This window comes from Tinamus guttatus, unplaced genomic scaffold (genome assembly GCF_059628265.1).
Source record: "Tinamus guttatus ecotype Peru unplaced genomic scaffold, ASM5962826v1 Tinamus_guttatus_pri_ptg000307l, whole genome shotgun sequence".
NCBI lineage: Eukaryota > Metazoa > Chordata > Aves > Tinamiformes > Tinamidae > Tinamus > Tinamus guttatus.
The window spans coordinates 3933720-3951640 of NW_028288841.1; the positions used below are offsets into that span (position 1 = coordinate 3933720).

The 17921-nt window shown below is 47.1% G+C and overlaps 1 protein-coding gene across 2 annotated transcripts in view; it reads left to right on the forward strand.

The window, feature by feature from the left end:
- Window positions 1-17921, forward strand: part of SYNPR (synaptoporin) — an 82114-nt gene that overhangs the window by 42705 nt on the left and 21488 nt on the right. Inside the window, exons 1-2 of one of the 2 annotated variants that reach the window (XM_010226150.2) lie at window positions 2443-2623; window positions 15681-15805. In XM_010226150.2, the coding sequence (XP_010224452.1) occupies window positions 2600-2623; window positions 15681-15805 (149 nt within the window). In that variant the 5' untranslated portion in view covers window positions 2443-2599. Of the gene's footprint in view, window positions 1-2442; window positions 2624-15680; window positions 15806-17921 lie in introns of those variants that run through there. The other variant, XM_088528279.1, reaches the window with a different exon arrangement.

Here is a 17921-nt window from a genome sequence, read left to right on the forward strand (position 1 = left end):
AACGTTTCATTTCCACGAGAAACGATTTCCAGTTCTATCTCAGACCTGGTTAATTCTGTGTCTTCCCAAATTTGAATCAAGATTGAGAGGGGAAGTGTGAAAATCACTTCTGGCAACCGGGCAACCCCTTTTAATGCATCCTGGGCTGCTGAGTTGTTTGCGGTTCCATGTGGGTGAGTTACCCACTCCCACGGGCCTGCTGTCCTGGAGAGCCAAAGTGTTCCCAGCGGGATGCTGGCCTGGTTCGGGAGCAAACGCATCCCTATCAGCTCTGCTGGCCATGAACCTCCTGCACACAGGGATTAAGTCTGCTTGGGCCCTTGAGTGATGTAGCAAAGCTGGCTGGAATCCGCCGGATATGTAGAGCTTTGTGGCAGTATCTAAAGGAGTTTGTGGCCCAAATCCCACAAAGCTTTTCAGTTGGCTTTGAAACTCCCAACTTAAAAATCCCAAGTAGAAAGCTCTGATACAGTATTGAGAGAGGCATGTCAAAACAAAGCTGGCAATGGCAGAGGCTGTTTCTATGCTTGGGGACGTTGAGTGCCATGTTCAATATTTCAGATTTTTTTTTTTTTGCAAAAGAATCTAATAAAGCAGAAGAAAGCACCAGCCTGAAGTGCTGCATGATGCGCCGCTGCAGCCTGGCACGAGCGTTTTGCCTCATCACCAGCCACCAACACGTCCACCTTCAGCAATGATAGGCCTGACCCGGGTACAGGGTGTCACCAGTTTGGAAGAAATCCGACCCTGGTCTCCTCACATGGTGGAGTCTGTGTTAGGGCATCGCTTGGAGGAGAGTGTGACAGGATGGTCACTGCCTGCTGTGACCTATTCTGCTCTAGCTGAACCACGTCTTCCACCCCATCCCGTTTGGGTGCCAAAGCATTCACCTTCCGGAGGGCTTAAAGATGGTAACACCCAGGGCACATCTGCCAAATTACTTGAACGGGTGTTTTTCAAAGCTGAAATTACTGAAATATTGAATTATCAGGTTAATCCAGTCTCCTTTGCTTTGTCTCCAGGATGTTCCCTATCCATTCCAGCTCTCATCTCACCATGCAAATCCCAAGGCAGCCAAAAAAAAGCGAACATGCTCAAATTTTGCTGTGTAGAGAACTGCTGTTATCCAGCAGGAGTTTCTGTACGCCAGCATGTAACGTCTGTCTGCAAATGAAAGAGAAACTTCTGCTGAATTCACCTTGTGGTTTATCTGTTAAGTCATAAGCATCTGCATATATTTCTTGGAGAAAAGAGGGTGAAATGCTGATATACCGAGGGATGATAAAATAGCATGCTGGGTGATTCAGTCTCCGTTATGTCAGGCGCTGTGGTCGGATGCCGACTCTCGCACAGGTAGAGGGAGATCCCCACAGCCTGAACCGTGGGCCAGGCTCTTTGCAGCAAGAGAAGGATCCATGCATTCATTTTGTGCTCCTAATGTACCAAAATCCTGAATGTGGAGCCTAAAACCCTTCTCACAAAGCGGTTTTACAGTGACAGGGACTTGAGTCTTTGTGCTGCCCAAGACAGATAAATGTGACTTTTTTTCCAGGGAGGCAAAGGAGTATCAAGTAATGAGGAGGACTGATTTTCTCTGGTTCTGGAGAAGATCTTTCCAAAGACCTGGCATGTCTTTGCTACCTGTGTGTCGCGCTCACAAGCAGATGCCTGTACATCCTGGTGATGAGTATCCCACCGTCTAGTAGGAGGTTTTTGTCTCCCTCTTTCCAGCACATAGGTCCACAGCAAAGGTTTTGTTTGGGTAAATTAACAGAATTTACCCCTCTTCTGGCAGAGGAACCCATGGGTACCCCATGGGTTTGCTTTGATATACAAAAAGAGGAAAAAGTTAAAGTCCCAGGAAGATGCTGTTAATGTCCAGCCCTGTGAGAACTTCAGTGCACACTTAAATACATGGGAAGTGAGGGCTCTTTTCCCCTCTCTGAACGGGCTCTTTGCAGTAGCTGCTGCACAGATTTATGAGACCCAGTGAGCGGCATACTGTGGACATCTGTCAAAACATAATAAATAGCCCAGGAAGCCCCCTAAAACCAGGCAACAAGGAATTCTGCACCCATGACAGCTTGGAAATGTCACAGATTCAGAGGATGCTTAATCTTTGTGCAGGTTCAGCCCAGAACCGTGAAGTGTTCCTTTCCCTGTAGCACGTTCCTCCAAAACGAGGCACTTCTGCATTAGCAGCAGTGAGGAATGGGCTGCATCTCGCAGCCCTCCGTGGTGCTACCTGCAGCGAGCAGAGCAGGGAGCTCCTCGCCGAGGGCAGAGCACGCGATTTCTCTCCCTAGGCTGCGGGTAGTCGCCGTCTAATAACATGACCGTTTTGCCATTGCTCCGCAAATAAGGCTGGGGCTGCTGCCTGATTGGTATATCATCTCACTTTCTCTCAGCATTGATTTTCTTGCTCTCCTTATTTGCTTCATAAAAAGAGAGACAAGGAGCTGGTGCTCTCGCGCGCGCTCTCGCTCGCTCTCTCTCTCTCCCTCTCCTGTGAGAAGCTTTTGGGAGCCTTTATTTTTAGTATGAGACAAACCTTGCTTTATTTCAGGAGACACCAGTTGGATTATAAATCCTTTTGTAAATGTGTATGGTGATATTTGCTCCGGTAAGTTACATGCATATGTATTTATTTGTGTAACTGTTTTGTTTGGGGAAGAAAGGAGGGGTTTTTAGTAATCATGAAGCCCACCAAGTTGTTTTTTTTCGGTTTGGCTTTCTCTGTACTCTCATGCTGTGCCCAGCTGTTCCATGTTTTTTATATACAGTGAAATATTTTCGTGTTGTATTTTGCTTTGCAGAGGGGGGTGCCTGTTCGGAAAACTTGCTTTGCGCTTCATTTCTACAGCAGCAATGTGCAGTGAGGATTAAGGGGGAAGGAATTCTGATTTGCCAAGTTTCTTTAATCAAAAGCTTCAGAAAAAAGAAAATAATGCAGCAATGTTTAATAGCAAAAATTTCAGGAAAAGCTGGCTAATATTGATCAAACTGAAGTGCGAATATCTGCCTGCATATTACCTGAGAAAGATCAATCTCAAGTGTGGCAGGTGGGCAGGAACACGCTCCTGCGCAACATGTTCAGGAAAATCTTTGCAGTGATGAACGAAACAGCTTTCTTTCCGAAGTGCAGGATCGCTGGGACGGGTCAGGGACTGTTGCTTTGCCTTGGGGGCTCTGCGCAGCTCGGCAGCCGCGTTCCTCGGCATCCTTGGCTAACTTGGAGCCTCCTGGTTACCTGGAAATAACGGCGCGATGTGGTTATTTATCGCACCCGGAGCAGCTCCTGCTCTGCTTTCCAGGCAGCGCAAGGCAGTGATGGTGAGAGGACAGCTGGGCAAAATAAGATGCCGAGCTGTGATGCTTTCAGGTGGCATAATAAATATTTGATTTTGCAGCATTATATTCATTTTATTGGCACTTTGGTTCTTTCTCACTCGAATCACATCCATGGGAGTTGATCTCTCTGGTGTTTCAGAAGTCTTTAAAAACTCCAGCTGGAGTACAAGCTGGAGCTGCCGTGAGGACATGCCTCAGTGTATAACTCCTTGGAAAATCAACATATGAGACCCAGTATAATCTACCGACTCTCAGGATACCATGGCATGCTAATAGATATATGAAATGTACTTTAATAAGATGTTGGGAGGCTGTAACTGGGTTTATTATGCCCATAAGAGCAGGTAAGGATGTGGTGTCTGGCAGACTAAGCTGAACTCTTTTTAGAGAGCAGTTTCAGAACAGCAATAACTGCTTAGTCATTTCAGGTTGGTTTGGGAAGAATTTAATCTTTTTTTTTTTTCAAAATGCGAGAGTTAGTTACACTTTCTTTCCCATTTGCACCAAGCAAGTGTCTTTTCTATTTTTCAACCTTCCCTAAATGCATAGGTTCAGCGCAGTGTTGGGGAGCAAGATGTGCCTGGCAGCCGCCGTCTTTTGCGCAGTCATTTAGTTCCTCAGGTGTGCAGGGCATCGGGGTGCGAGCAGGGCAACCCTCACCCTCCTTCTGCACCGTCCTGCGGCTCCACACATCGTCCTCCTGCACAGCTGGTGGAGGACACTCTGGGCACCCGTTTGGGTGACACCAGCATGGAAAGGGCTGGGTGGGATGTGCCGAGGACACAGCTCCTGCTCGGAGCCAAGGGGGTTTCTGTGCCACCGTAGCGGGGGGAACCGACTTCCCAGCAAGCTGCACACGCTGCTGTTTGGTAGGAAGCCGTTTCAGCCCAGCTTTAAGCAGGAAAAGTGGCCAGGACTGTTTGGCTTGACTGAAGACCAGGAGATCCTTCAGTCCTGGGGGCACCCTCAGGCCTCCTGCGGGACATCAGTGTGGTTGGGAGCTGCATCCCGCAGCCCTTCTCGGGTGCCTTCGCTCCAGCACTGCCCGTGCTCACGTTGCCGTGTGTGATGCTCCTGCATCTCTGGCTACTCCATGTTAGCAGGTCTAAGGGCAGCTCTGCTTGATGCCAGCCCCACCGCTCACCTTTCGGAGGGTTTGAGAGGCATTTGAAACATTTAGCAGTTCTAGAGCTTGGAGGCCTTTCCCTTGGAGACTAGTCTTGTTGGCCGTGGGGCACCTAGCAGAGCCTGGTGAAGCACAAATGATTCCCTGAGAAATTCCTTACACTCTGGAAAGATTGATTTCCCAAATATCTGGCTCCTCCTGAATACCAGATATTCTTTTTTTAGCCAAGTCCTTGGAACACTTAATGAATCCTTTCCTCACCTCTGTTAATCCTGTTCAAATCAATAGGCACTCAACAGGGAAAATGGTATTTGTGTTGATACTGGATAGCAGCTGCCTGTCACTGCTGGTGATGGCAGGTGGTGTTTTATTCTTAATGTCATTTTCGATTAGGAGCTCCTGTACAATTATATGGCCATTTTTTTTCCCAGGGAATATTTCCCTGCACATAGGATGGCAGATGGCAACCTGACCTAGAGATCGGTCTTTCCTGATTTTGCCTTTGAGCTCTTTTCCTCGGCGAGCGGAACACGAGTGGCTACAACTAGTAGCGCTGCACCCCCTGGGAGATGCAGAACCTCTGTGTGTATGGGACGGGCTGGGGCTCGGAGCCCAGCTGGCTTGAGCAGATCCGAGGTCCCCAGGGTCACTGCCTGTGCGGGTACCGCTGCGGGAGGCAGGCTGGGCGATGTGCTGAGGAGAGCCCTGGATTAGGGGCTGGCAAGGGCTGCGGCTCTATTTGGCAACCAGCACAGCAGAACAACCGCTACTTGACTAGAGCCAACGCGGGCAGCTTCTTGTAACAGCAAAAACAGCAAAAGCAGCTGAGACTCTGCACGCCCCTGCGTGTGAAATCGCAGCACCAGGCACCTCTGTGAGCGTCCTCCTTGGCAGGATGCGGCCGTCGTGGCTCTGCAGCGACGGAGCTGCTGTCTGCCAGCCTGCCGCGTGCCTGCCCATGGGCAAAGGTGCCGCTTTGGGAGAGCCCGGGCAGGCCGGCAGGGGTGATTTACACTCTTGCTGGGGTGCGTGGTGGAATAGCAGCAACCCTTGAGAAGTTGGAAGGGACCCATCAGTGTGTTTTGGGTACGGGTGAAGTTCGGGCTTGGTCCCCACGCTCCTGCCTAGATGCCAAGCGTCAGCGGGAGCAGAACTGGACAGTGCTTGCTTAGTTTTTATTTGATTCTGTATCCAGTGCAGATGCAGATTGTGGATTGACTCAAGTGGGATCCCTGCTCTTTGTCCGGGGGAATGTTCAGCACCCTTGAATCTGTAACAGAGCTTCCCTTTACTTTGGTAGGCAAGTGCTTGGGCCAGAGACCTGTGGATACTGTGAAACTCTTCAGCCTTACTCCTCTGTCATGCACAAGCTATTATGTTGGAAGGGAAAAGAAATGGGAAAAAAAAAAGGAAAATGGATAAATATGTGCTGAATCCTACTATACCAACAAGGGGGAGACAGGTAATCAGTATGGGGTGCTTTATCTGCAGAGCGGTGCCTTTCATTTTCTTCGCAATACACTGAGTGCCCAAGACACCTGTCTGGCTTGGTGTCAGTTTGGGGGTATAAGGTGTGTGCACCACTGCATCACTGTGCACCACCGCACCACTGTGCACCACCTCATCACTGCACACCACTGCACCACTGTGCACCACCACATCACTGTGCACCACCGCACCACTGTGCACCACCTCATCACTGCACACCAGCACATCACTACACCACTGCATCACTGTGCACCACCGCACCACTGTGCACCACTGCACCACTGTGCACCACCGCATCGCTGCACATCACTACATCACTGTGCACCACCGCATCGCCATGCACCATCACCTCACTGCGCAGCGGCTTGTCTTAGCGCGTGGCCCCAGCAAAGCAAATCTGCTGCAGCAGGCTCAAAAGCTGTAAACATATGGGCACTAACAACAGATTAACTGAGTGATTTAGTCTGAGGGGCTCGGTAGATTACCATAAAATGTATCTTAATTAGAAAAGCAATCAAATTTGCATGGAGTTGGTGAGACTGAAATGTCCCTGTGGGCAACAGCTTTCCCCCCCCAGGACAGGATGGGGATGTCAACATGTACATGAATGCCCTGTCGTTACACGTGCTCTGCTGTTTGCCCACTCCGGCCACGAGTGGAGATTGAATTATTTGTTCTTTGACCCATGAGCATCCAGGGAGCTGCTCAAAATGAGACTGATGGTTAAGTCGGTCTCCTTTAGCAGCATCAACAAACCAGAAACAGCTGAAGGTGAAAGAACAGAGCATTTGCACATTTTCCTTAAAAATGTGTGCAATTACCCAAAGATATATTTGAGTGTTTGCCATGTATAGCACAGCTAGTGCCAGTTAAAGGATTGGGGCTTCTAAGTGCTACCATAACACAAATAATTAATAAGTCTATCTTCCTTGCTGTGTCCTCTTATTTTTAGTGAGCATGACCATAATTAGCTTTTACCTGATCCTGAATTTACAGCATGTTCAATTCTTTTTTTTTTCTTTTTTTCCATTCCGCTTATGCTTCCTTGGCTTCCTTATTTTATTGGGCCTGGTTTTATTCTGCAAGTCTGAATCTGCAGCTATAAAAGCTAGGTAATCATCTCCAGCAGTGCAGGTATAAAGATTGCATCAGCCAAGCGCATATTGATGCATTATTGGTTTTGAACAAGTGCTTGCTTTCTCCTGGGCCTGGTAGGATTTGAAGTACTTCGGGAAGTGACACGGGAGATACACAAGAGCTGCCAGCAGCCAAGAGAAAGAAAGGGAAGCCTGATTATTTCCAAATTGCAAGTATTTTGTAACACAAAGGAAATGGGGAGAATTCAGCCAAGGGTTTTTTTTTTCCCTGAGTTTCTGTTTGTTGCCTCTTTTGTGTCTCGAGAACCAGCTATAGCTGCAGGCTTCAGGAAATGGGAGTGAAAAGGTGTGAAAAGGAGACAGGCAAGATATGTGTGGAGAATCAGAGCGAGGATGAACATGTAGAGGAAAAAGATGACTTAAATTGTCCCGATGAAGTGTGTCTAGCAAGATAAGGAATCTTCTTTCAGTTAAGGACAGTGATATTATAATTTCCTTAATGAATTTATTTAGATGTTCTATATGATGAACTGTTGTGATGCAGAGCAGTGCCATCTCTGAGACCAGAATATGAGAGAAGTTGAGAAAGAGGAAAACGAGGTTTTAATTTTGAAAATGTGCCTTGCTCAAAATGTTCACTTTGAATTCCCAGACCTCAGCAAGGCAAACTTTCATTTATAGCCCATCATTTTAATTACTAGGAAAGAAATTGTTTTTAGCATGTGTGCTGGTAGTTAGCCAGGAGCAAATTCTCTCTCAGCCCCCTGGGCTGAGCCTGCTGGTTTGAACTGGCAGGGAGTTTTCCATCCAGACAGGTTTGAGGTGAGCTGATGCGTCCTGCAGTTCGGGACACTGGGACAAAGCTCAGGTCTGGAGCAATCAAGTCTTCTGGATCATTAAAGGTGCTTTAGAGGGTGGGTAGGGACCAAGAAAGAAGTCTTGGGCATGAGCAGGGGAGGAAGACCCTTGATTCCCCTTGATCCTGCATGTGTGGACATTCAGGAAAGCATTCAGGTGTTGTGAGGTGGCAAGAAGGAAAAAAATGGCCAGCCTTGGTGATGCTGGTCCATCATCTGCAGGCAGTATTGCTCCATGGGCAAGGAGAGGCTGGAGGCCTCATTGTTCAGCAATCTGGAAGCACTTTTAGATCCTGATTATCAATCCTAAGGGCTCTCTGCTTTGATCTCATTCCAGATTCCTTCACCATCTAGATCATTTCCCTCCCATTGCCTTAAGTCTGCTTGGGAAACAGGACGGAGTTGCGCGCACGCCTGCACGGTCCTGGGGAGAGGGTGGGTAGAGATGACGCACCGTGTAGGGACACTGCAGTCCCCAGAGCTGGGAGGAAGCTTCTAATGGCCTCTGATGAGCATGGACATGATACTAATGAGGTTAATGCCCTTCCATTCACCCAGAACCATCTCAGCGAATGGATAATTCCTGCTAGTCACTGGGTGATCATTAGGTCATAAATATTACAGCGTGATGGAGGCACAGGAGCCTCACAAAGGTGCAAATGAGAGAACGAGGGGATTTCGGCAGTGCCCACACGCTGCTGCGAGGGCTCCGCAGTGCGGCCGGGTTCCCACGCAGGGAAGGATGCTTGGCCCCAGCCCAGGCTGGTCCAGGGGGAGGCACTGCCCCACACATGGGAGCTCTTTGGTGCTCTTTCGGGCTCCTGCTTTCCCTTCTCAGTTGTTCCGCACACGTGGGCTCTGTTCAGCCATAACTGAGATCCCCGTGTTGGTCAGAGGGAGTAAATCCCACTTAGCAGTGCCTCGGATCAGGCGGTACCTGCATCAGGGGATGCTGTGAGTCAGGGTTAGGGAGGCAGCTCCATGGGAAGCAGCGTCTCGCCTGTCCGTCCTCGCCCCCAGGACAAGCTCTGTCACCGCAGGGTGGTGACAGGGTTTTTGGGCCCTTCCCCAGCAAAGCCACAGCTGCCCCAGTGCCAATGTGCTCCCTGTGGGAGGTGGACAAGAGACCCCACGGAGCCTTCCCACCTCTCGCCCCTGCCCTGCTGCAGCACTGAGCCACTGGAGTTCTCTAAAGCCACTGATCAAGCAAGCAACTGAGCAACCATCCAAACTTTTTAATTTCATAATTAAATGTTTGCACTCATTACACAATAAATCCCATATAATCAGTCTCTGGAGCCTTCCTGAACCTGTGTTTTCAAGAAGGAGTAGAAGGAGAATTGCATTTATGCATGAACCCGAGGAGCTGTCAGATCACCCAACCTCATCTGTTAAGAATATAAGAATCAACATCACATTGTAGAAAACATCTCCTTTACATGAATATGGCTTCGTTCCTCATTGCCCCTCGTGTTTGCAGATGACCAACACCAACGGTGACCTGGGCTGGCCTGGGGACAGGCAGTGACTGCTTGTCTGGTCCAGCTTTGCGGCTTTGGGTTTTGTCCTAACATCTGTCCCAAGGAGAGATGTGGGTTTCTTTCTTTTGCTTGCAATCTTGCACTGGGAAAGTTGTCAGGCCCAGGAAGGAAGGCATGTCTGTGCTGACATGATGGATGTCACAACACGAGATATTCAGGGATCATAGGGACAAATCTAACTTTTGCTCCCACCTCCTTAACAGAAGAGGGTGCAAATGTAGAGTCTGCAGGGGAAGAGCAGCAACTTCAAGCTAATCTATGCATGAGGAGAAAAAAAAAAAAAAAAAAAGAGCAGCAGCCTTTAAACACAGTAAAACCTCCACATTGCACAGTATATCCCAAGTGAAGTAGTATATACACAGCAATTATCTCAGGTTACCATAAATCTGTCCACAGTGGGTATTTTGTTTCATGGAAGACTCATTGCCAGGCTGTCAAAGTCCACGTGCAGAAATCAATTTGTACAGTAAGAAAAAAATCTCAGGTGCTCGTAAATGTCTTTAAGTAACTCAGACCTTTGACAAGTGGTTCACAGAGGGCTGGAGCAGCTCCGGATCTCTGCCTGTGTCTTGAAAATGTCTTTGTTCTGTGACAGCCTCTCATTTCACTAACTCAAGAAGATGCTCTAAATATGTCTTTATTTTCCGCACGTTAACTCTTCTTTGCATCCTGCCAACCTTAGCATTAGCTTTCAACTTTATGGCTGACCCATTAAATACTGGATGAAATACATCTCATCAGCTTACATTACATTTTGAACTTAATAAATAGGGAAAGCATTACTCAGATTCTGTCTGGCCATCTGGAGGAACAATGTTCTTTACCTCAAAGAATGGCTATCTAATCCGCCCTTATACTGTTGGGTTTTATTCTATTAAAATATAATGAGAAAAGACTACCATACCATTATGTGGTAGAGCTAAATGGGTTTTTAGAATAATCAATGAAAGATGAATAAAGAAGATAAAGATTTTCTTCAAAGAAAAAGAGAGAAAATTGTCTCCTTGGAATTAAAGTATTGTAGAACCAAATCATTATAACATGATCTTTACTCACTAAAAATACCCCAATTTCATTTCCATAAGTCTTTCCATTAAGAATCAAATTAAGTTTTTTTTTTTTTCCATTTTAAAACATGCAAAGCATTAAATGAAATGCTGTGCTTTAAACGGATGATGTTGCAGGACTCCTGCTGCCATGGGGAGCTAAAACTTTCCCTGCTGGGGTCCGAGCTTTCCAGGCCAGCAGCACCTGCCGGGGATCCGTAATGGGCAACGTGGAGGTGTGGAGCTGTGGACAGTGGGTGAGATGAGAATGTCCCAGCATAGCCACTGTTTTCCCATCCTTCCTACTGAGCTGACACCAATTTAGGGCAGAAATTGCGTTTTTGCAGGCCAGGGTCACCACTGAGCCAGGGCCATGCATATCCCAGCTCAGGGTGATCTCCAGGGGTGCTGGACACTCGCTCAATGGTCCGTGTTGGAACACAGGTCCTGTTGGGTCAGCGACTGCCAAGCTGGACAACAGCCCCAGGCAGACTATGTGGTCCTTCAAGGCCAGCACCCCGAGATGCTCATCCTCATCGCACACACTGACGCTTTCCCATCCGTGCCGAGCAGGTCCAAGCAGGATTGCTCTTTGCAAGACTGCTCTTTACTTCTAAGGGCACATGACAAATCCTTGCAATTAGTGGGCACTTGCTCTGCACTGTATTTCTCGCAGGAGGAGGAGGTATTTCAGTGTGCTCCCCAGGTGGCTGCTGGAGGCCATGGCCCCGGCACCCCACTCCCCACAGCCCTGCTGCGGCCCAGCTCCCATTTATCAACCAGGCGACTTGACGTGATTAGGAATCCCAAAGTCAATAATCTGATAATCTCCCGTGCGCAAAGGCTTGCGTGGAGGAGCAGTGATTCCAGGAAGTCTGCAGCTTGGATTTGCACGGGAAAAATGCCAGGTTCTAAAAAAGAAACCTGGAGGAGAGAGCGCTTCCTAATCTCTCGCTGCTCACGTATTTGAAGCCGTTGGCTCGGCAGTAAATGTTTTCCCGTACAGTCATTTAGTGCCTCCGAATCTCCCTTTACAGTCTTAATAATAATGTTCAGTCACTGGTTCTGCTCTAAAAATAAATGATCTAAGTTTAACGAGATGCTCAGTAAGGGATGTGGGCTGCAGGGTGATGTCCCCAGGGTGCTTGGAGCAGTCCCCAGCCCTGCATGCTGCTGTCCCGCATGGGGCATGGTGTAAAACAATATTACATTTGGCAAACGTTGGCTGTCTCTTTTTTAGGGAGAGCTTGGAGAGAGATATTTGATGCAAACATCGTGCCAGAAAAATGTCTGTCTGTAAAACATTTTGAATGTGTAAAGGAGCTAATAAAAATGATTAAATATTTCAAATGCTTCACGTTGCTCTTTAGAAATGTCAGATGTTCCCGTTGGCTTTTGGTATTGAGAAAGGAATGGGGAGTGGGAGGGAGTGAAACCTTCCTTGGAAAGTGTTCAATAGATTAATTCCAATTTGTGCCTCTCAGCCCAAAGCAAAAGCATCGAAGGCCAACGTGCTTCCTGACCCACAGATCCTTCACAACCTGCCTTTTCCCCCACAGCTTGAGGCAAGGTTATCGTGATGCTTTTTACAATGTAGACACATAAAGAGGAGCAGGTGAGGTGGGAGCTCATCTTCCTGCCTGGGGACTTAGGGTGCAGGATCGATGGATTGTATGAGGGAAACATGCTCTTGGGAAGCGCTCCTGGCTTATATAAAAGTTTCATCAATTTTAAATGACAGTGTTATCTTCCTAACAGGATGTTTTAGCTGCAACATGCTCTACATAAGCCTTTTAGCTTGGTTTGTCACAAACCGCTCTGCCTTCCGCAGGTTCGTAACCCAAGCTTGTCGCGCAGAAGGCATTGAGGGGAATTGTCTGAAAGCCAAGCGCACGGATGTGATAGGAAATTGTCCCATTTTTCACTTATGCGGTGGGATGAGTGATGGCCAGGGTCGTGCGCCAAGGTACTGCCAACTGTCTAATGCACAGTTGGGACTTTAACTTCTCCAGGGCTCTGCTTCCACAGGGCCCTTTTGCTGAGAAGGATGTTGGGACTGTGAAATAAGGGGACAGCCTTGGATTGGGAACCGGGCTCCACAGACAGCTCAAATGAAGGTTGCGTAGAGCTGATGCACGAGTGCAAATAAGTGCACTCCTTGCATGTGAACCCTGTCCCTGGGTGACTAGCAGCTCCCAAATACAGAATGGGGGGATATCTTGCCACCACATCAAAACCTGGCATTAGAGAAGGAGCCGGGCCTCCAAGCGGTCCGATATGTCAGATGATGGACCATCATCTCCCCTGAAGTGGTGTGTGAAGCACATGCTCAGTGAGAAATTATAATTTTTCTCAAGTGCCAATGAGTGTATTTGATCTTTATAACATCCTAATCCTTTTCTACAGCAAAGACTGTTTATTATTATACCAGACCATGATAAATACTGTTTCTATCAGTGAAGTTAGGCTGCAAGACCTGCCTCACTTGCAAAGACGTAGCAATGGAGGCAGCCAAGGCTGGGAGCTTGCAGAGGAAATATCACCATGGCACAAGCAGGGCTGGTGTTTTAATCGGTGCTCAGGAAGACACTGCTGTCTTCAGAGATGTGCAGCCTCGTTAAAGACATGTCAGATGTCTTTTGATTTATCTAAGATTTATCCAGTGTGAAGGGGGAAAGCGATATGCATGCACAGTGCAGCCAGGACTAGCGCTGAGTAGGGATTTATAGGCAAGGAGTAAATAGGAACATAGGGAAACGCTTTCTCTTTTTCCATAAACTTTTCAATTTCGGAGAGGCTACATTCAATAAAATTATCTCTCAGACGAAGGTTTTATTGAATCTGGCCCATAAAGCTCCCATTATGGGGTTTACAACTGCCATTTACACAAATCCTGCTATAATAAAATACAGTGGTGTTTACAACGTTCTTGCAACTGCCACAGAATTATGGCATGCGCAAAACCTGACGAGTAAATCTTGGCTTAATGCAGCAGGCGCTCAACTGACAACATAAAGCAGCGAAGCTTAAAAAAAGTACGCAGAGCTACGAGGGTGAAGGTTACTTGGGCAAGAGGAGAATTATGCCTGCTACTTTGCCAGGAAACTCCAGGGAAATCGCAGAAGTTTATAACCTCATTCTTCTCTCCTGCAATGCAAAATGTAAATATGCTTCCGTGCAGGTGCAATGTGGGCTGGGCAATTGCAGCCGTTAGCAGCACCTGGAGCCAAGCCGTGCTGGCCAAGCCCTTGCTGAGGTTGGGTATAAAGGTCTCCAGCTGCGTCCCCTTTCTCTCCCTTGTTCTAGAGGTGCTGCCAGGGTGTTTGTGGGCAGAGCTTGTGGTGGGGCTCAAAAGCAATGGCCAGGCCTGGTGGTTGTGGCTGGAGAGGAAGGAGGGATTGCTGAGAGAGTGAAGGCATTGGAGAAGTCTTTGGGCCCTGGTGTGGGGCACAGGGGTAAGTACAGGCTTGTTCTAAACTGCCTGAGATGCTGAGATTTCAGCTGTCTGAATCTGTCCTCAGAAGAGGAGAGAAAAAGATGCAAATTTGGGCATATCTCCTTTCTGTGCTTCAGCAACTGTGTTGATCAAGGTGCTGAAGTGGCCTCTTGGGCTTAAGGAGCATGAGTTTATCCTCAAATCCATTACTTTATTGGGAAAGATGTGTCTGCAAAGCACTCTCTTCCTCAGCCTGTGTCCCTGCTGAGGCTGGTGGGTGAAGGAAGATGTGGCCCCTGGTTTCTGGCATTGTGCCCTTCAGTGCCCACTTTATTTATTGCAGTGTATTAATCGTTGGCTCCCTGTGTCTCTGCAAAAGGCTTGCATTTGCTATGCCATTAATTAGGACAGAAAGCAGATCAGTGCCAATCTCTCCTGTTCTTATTAATATATTGTTTTCTGACAGTGCCTCACAAATTAAATTGGGATGATTAATTCCAATTTTCAGTGCTCTTGCCCGTGTAAGGGTAGAACAGCTCTTTCTATTTGTAGAGGAAATGATTAAGTCTAATTTGGGATGAAGGCACACTATTCAAATTATGGCAGAAACACTTATGCCAGGGCAAATATTTAACAAGCTAATTTATAGCAAGCCTCAGCTTTCCTGCTACCTCTTCGTTCTGCCAGCAAGGCTGGTTTAAGGAAGTGACTTAACTAATATTTTCTTACCTTTCTGTATCACTGGGTGCCTCAGCACCTTTGCAAATCTATCCCCAAGTGATATATGTTGGTTGCAGTGGAATTGTGTGGGGTGTGGGCAGCTGGGGACAGATGTGGGACATGCTGCGTGGAGATGGACGCAGTGTTACAAGTTCTGCCTGTGGTAAAGCCCATCTGGGAGATGGAGAGCCTTTTTTAGCATGTTTGCTAGAAGGAGAGGAGAGATGGACTCAGGCTTCTGGCACAGCAGGTTCTGCAGAACTGATAATGAGCAGCAAAGTGAAGGTCTGAGACCAGCTGCTAGAGGAGCTGGTGTTCAGGCCTGTTCCCTGGTGACTGCTGCTTGTACCTGATGTGAAGCTGAGCTGCTTGACCCTTCCTGGAGCTGCAGTTCAGCTCTGCTCTTCTGTGCATCTTCCCCTTGCCTCAGGTGCAGCCCTGGCTGTGACACTCTGCTCCGTCACACCCTGCAGCCATCCCTGTCCCAAATGCTCATGGATTGTCCCCAAACCAGGCAACCTGTGAGGAAATGATGTGTGTTTAAAGTTCAAGTCTGAGGAAGACACTGATGCTCCCAGCTCTGCTTGTGTTGGAGCTGGCAGAGCTCAGGGTAACTGTGTTTCAGTGGTGCCTGCGCAGCATCTGGATGTGTCTCTTTGTTATCTGTCCTTATTGTCTTTAGTGTGGCACTTGCTCCATATTTTCCCTTTTCATTTGTTTGCTGTATTTTTTCCCCTGATTTTTCACCTTTCACTTCCTGGGTTCACACCGCTGTAGATCTTAGAGGAAATCTGTTAAAGCAGTGGTGATACTTCACAGGTTTCTAGTTATAAAAGATCGGAACAAGATCTGCCCCACATAACTGTTCACAATGCACTTGAGAAAACATTTGTTCACACCACACCTTTGAGATTTTCCTGCTTGAGGTCAAGCTGATAAGGCAGGTAAAGCAGGTGGGATGGGCAGCCCTGTGGTAGGTTGCTGCAATAAAATAAATGTTTTGTTGTTTTTTTCACAGCTTTTTGCAATCTTTGCATTTGCAACATGCGGTGGGTACTCTGGAGGGCTGCGCCTCAGTGTGGACTGTGCCAACAAGTCGGAGAGTGACCTCAACATCGACATAGCCTTCGCCTACCCGTTCAGGTAAGGCCTGTTGTTCAGGAGGGTTTGTTTGTGGGGCTGGTGTGAAGCCTATTTGCAGCTGGAAGTGCTGCTGCTTGCAGTGGGCCTGTGATTCAAGCACCAATGTGGGACGCCTGGGCTCTTCCCATGGCTGTCCAGGAGCTGGGAGTGTGGGAGGGAGAACTCTGGTTGGGTCAGGCATGGAGAGGGCCCAAGGGAAGCTGTAGGGGGTGGAAAAGGCACTTAGAACAAAAAGACATTTTTAGCCCATGAACAAATGAGGATGAGTAGCCTTTACTGTAGTAGCTGCTAAGCTGGAAATGCAGAGCCTTCTCCAAAATCATCCAAGGTGCAAGCACCTGGAAGAGGCACTTTGCAAAGATAAGGAAGCAAAAGAGAAAACAAGTTTTAACCATAATCTTGAAGTGTTTCCGAAATTCTGCTTGCTGCCTGTCCGCATTTCAGGTAAGCGAAGACGTTAAATGTCTTATCGATAGTGACTTCAGAAAATGTGGTTTTTGTTGTTTAAGTATTCTTGAAAGCTATCGGAGAAAGAAACACCAACTGTTCCTGCTGTTAAGGATTCTGCTTCAAAACACCCAGAACCTTGCACTTCTGAACTCCACTGTAGAAACTTGTATTTCATTTCTGTACAAGTGTTTACTTTAAGGAATTGAGATGATTAAGAAAAGAGTGTATAATCCAATCTCATGACTCTGAAGTTGTGCTTCTTTGGGAAATCACATGCTGTTTTGCTTATGACTCTTTTATGTATGGATCAAGCATAATAGTATTTACTACTAGTTTTAAGACATAGCATCTTTCTAACAGTGGAAACGAAGTTGATTCCGAGACTTGTTGCTGTTGGAATAATAAATACATGCCAAGCAAAGAGTCTTACTTTCTGCAATTGCAAATATTTCTTTTTTCTTAAAGTTGTCCTTTTTCTTTTGCTGCTGTTTAGTATGCATGAGATGGATTCTGAAAATTGAGTTATGTGAATTTGTAATGTGATTCACTTCCAAATAGGTCATTTTTTTCCAGCATTCATTACAGAATACACCCTACAGTAAAGTGCTTTTAATTTGCATGATTATAAAATATGACTTTGTGTAAAAAGTTAATAAAACTGAGCAAAATAGTCAGCAAGTATCTCCTGGTGTTCTAATGGGCCGTGTACACAATTTCTGTTAGAAGAAAGTCCCTGGATCTGCATTTCCTACAGTTTTGCTTATTAGGAAACTGAAAACACTGCTGAGTAATTAAAACATTCCATCAAGCCAGAAAGATAATGCAAAGCAGCGTTTTCTTGTGGAAATGATCTAGTTGGGACTGAAGCTATAGATGGTCCTTGAACTGTTCCTGTTCTGCTTCCAGCTATGGATGGTGTGGGAAGTCAATGCAGGCTCTTCTTCCTTGAAACAGCAGGCCATGTGATGTAAGCCAACAAATGTGTAAATATATGTGATATAATGTGAATATATTTGCACCTGGGAAGGAAGATAACCCTTAGGCAGCTGACGTTTTGGGGCAGAAACATAAAGATACTCCCTGTTCTTGTGCAGTTCTGAACTTTGTGTGCAAACTTGAGGGTTGGGCTGGCATAAGTGTCCAGAGACCTACAAACTGCAGCAAGTAGCATCTGTGCACCTTGGAAATCCAGTTCAGTTCTGCTATTGAACTCAGTTGCATTTAATTAAGTTTCATCTAAATATTCGTGTGACTTATGAGTTTGTTTTTCCCACTTCCCCCCCTATGATCCTTCTAGAGCAGGGGATGCTCTCAAACAAGAGGGGAAAGCTGATCTCTCAGAGCAGTTGATACCCTTGGGAAAGGCAGATGAGCTTTGAGCTGAGGCGGCCTCAAGACTGTAACCATGAAGTGCTTGCATGTGTGTGGCTTTTTTTTTTTAATTAATATGGACAGTGCTTCCCCACTGGGAGAGGCAGGGTTACAGACTGAGAAGGTGGCTGAAATGACTCACAACAGTGGCAATGCTAACTCCTCTTTATTCTTGTGCCATCCTATTTTCCTTGAGAGTCTCCTGTAGGTGTATGGGGTTTGTGCAGAGCAGATCTTAGTGGGCTCTGCAGGGCTCACTCAGCCAGCCTGCATCCTGCTGCCTGTGTGGGCTTTG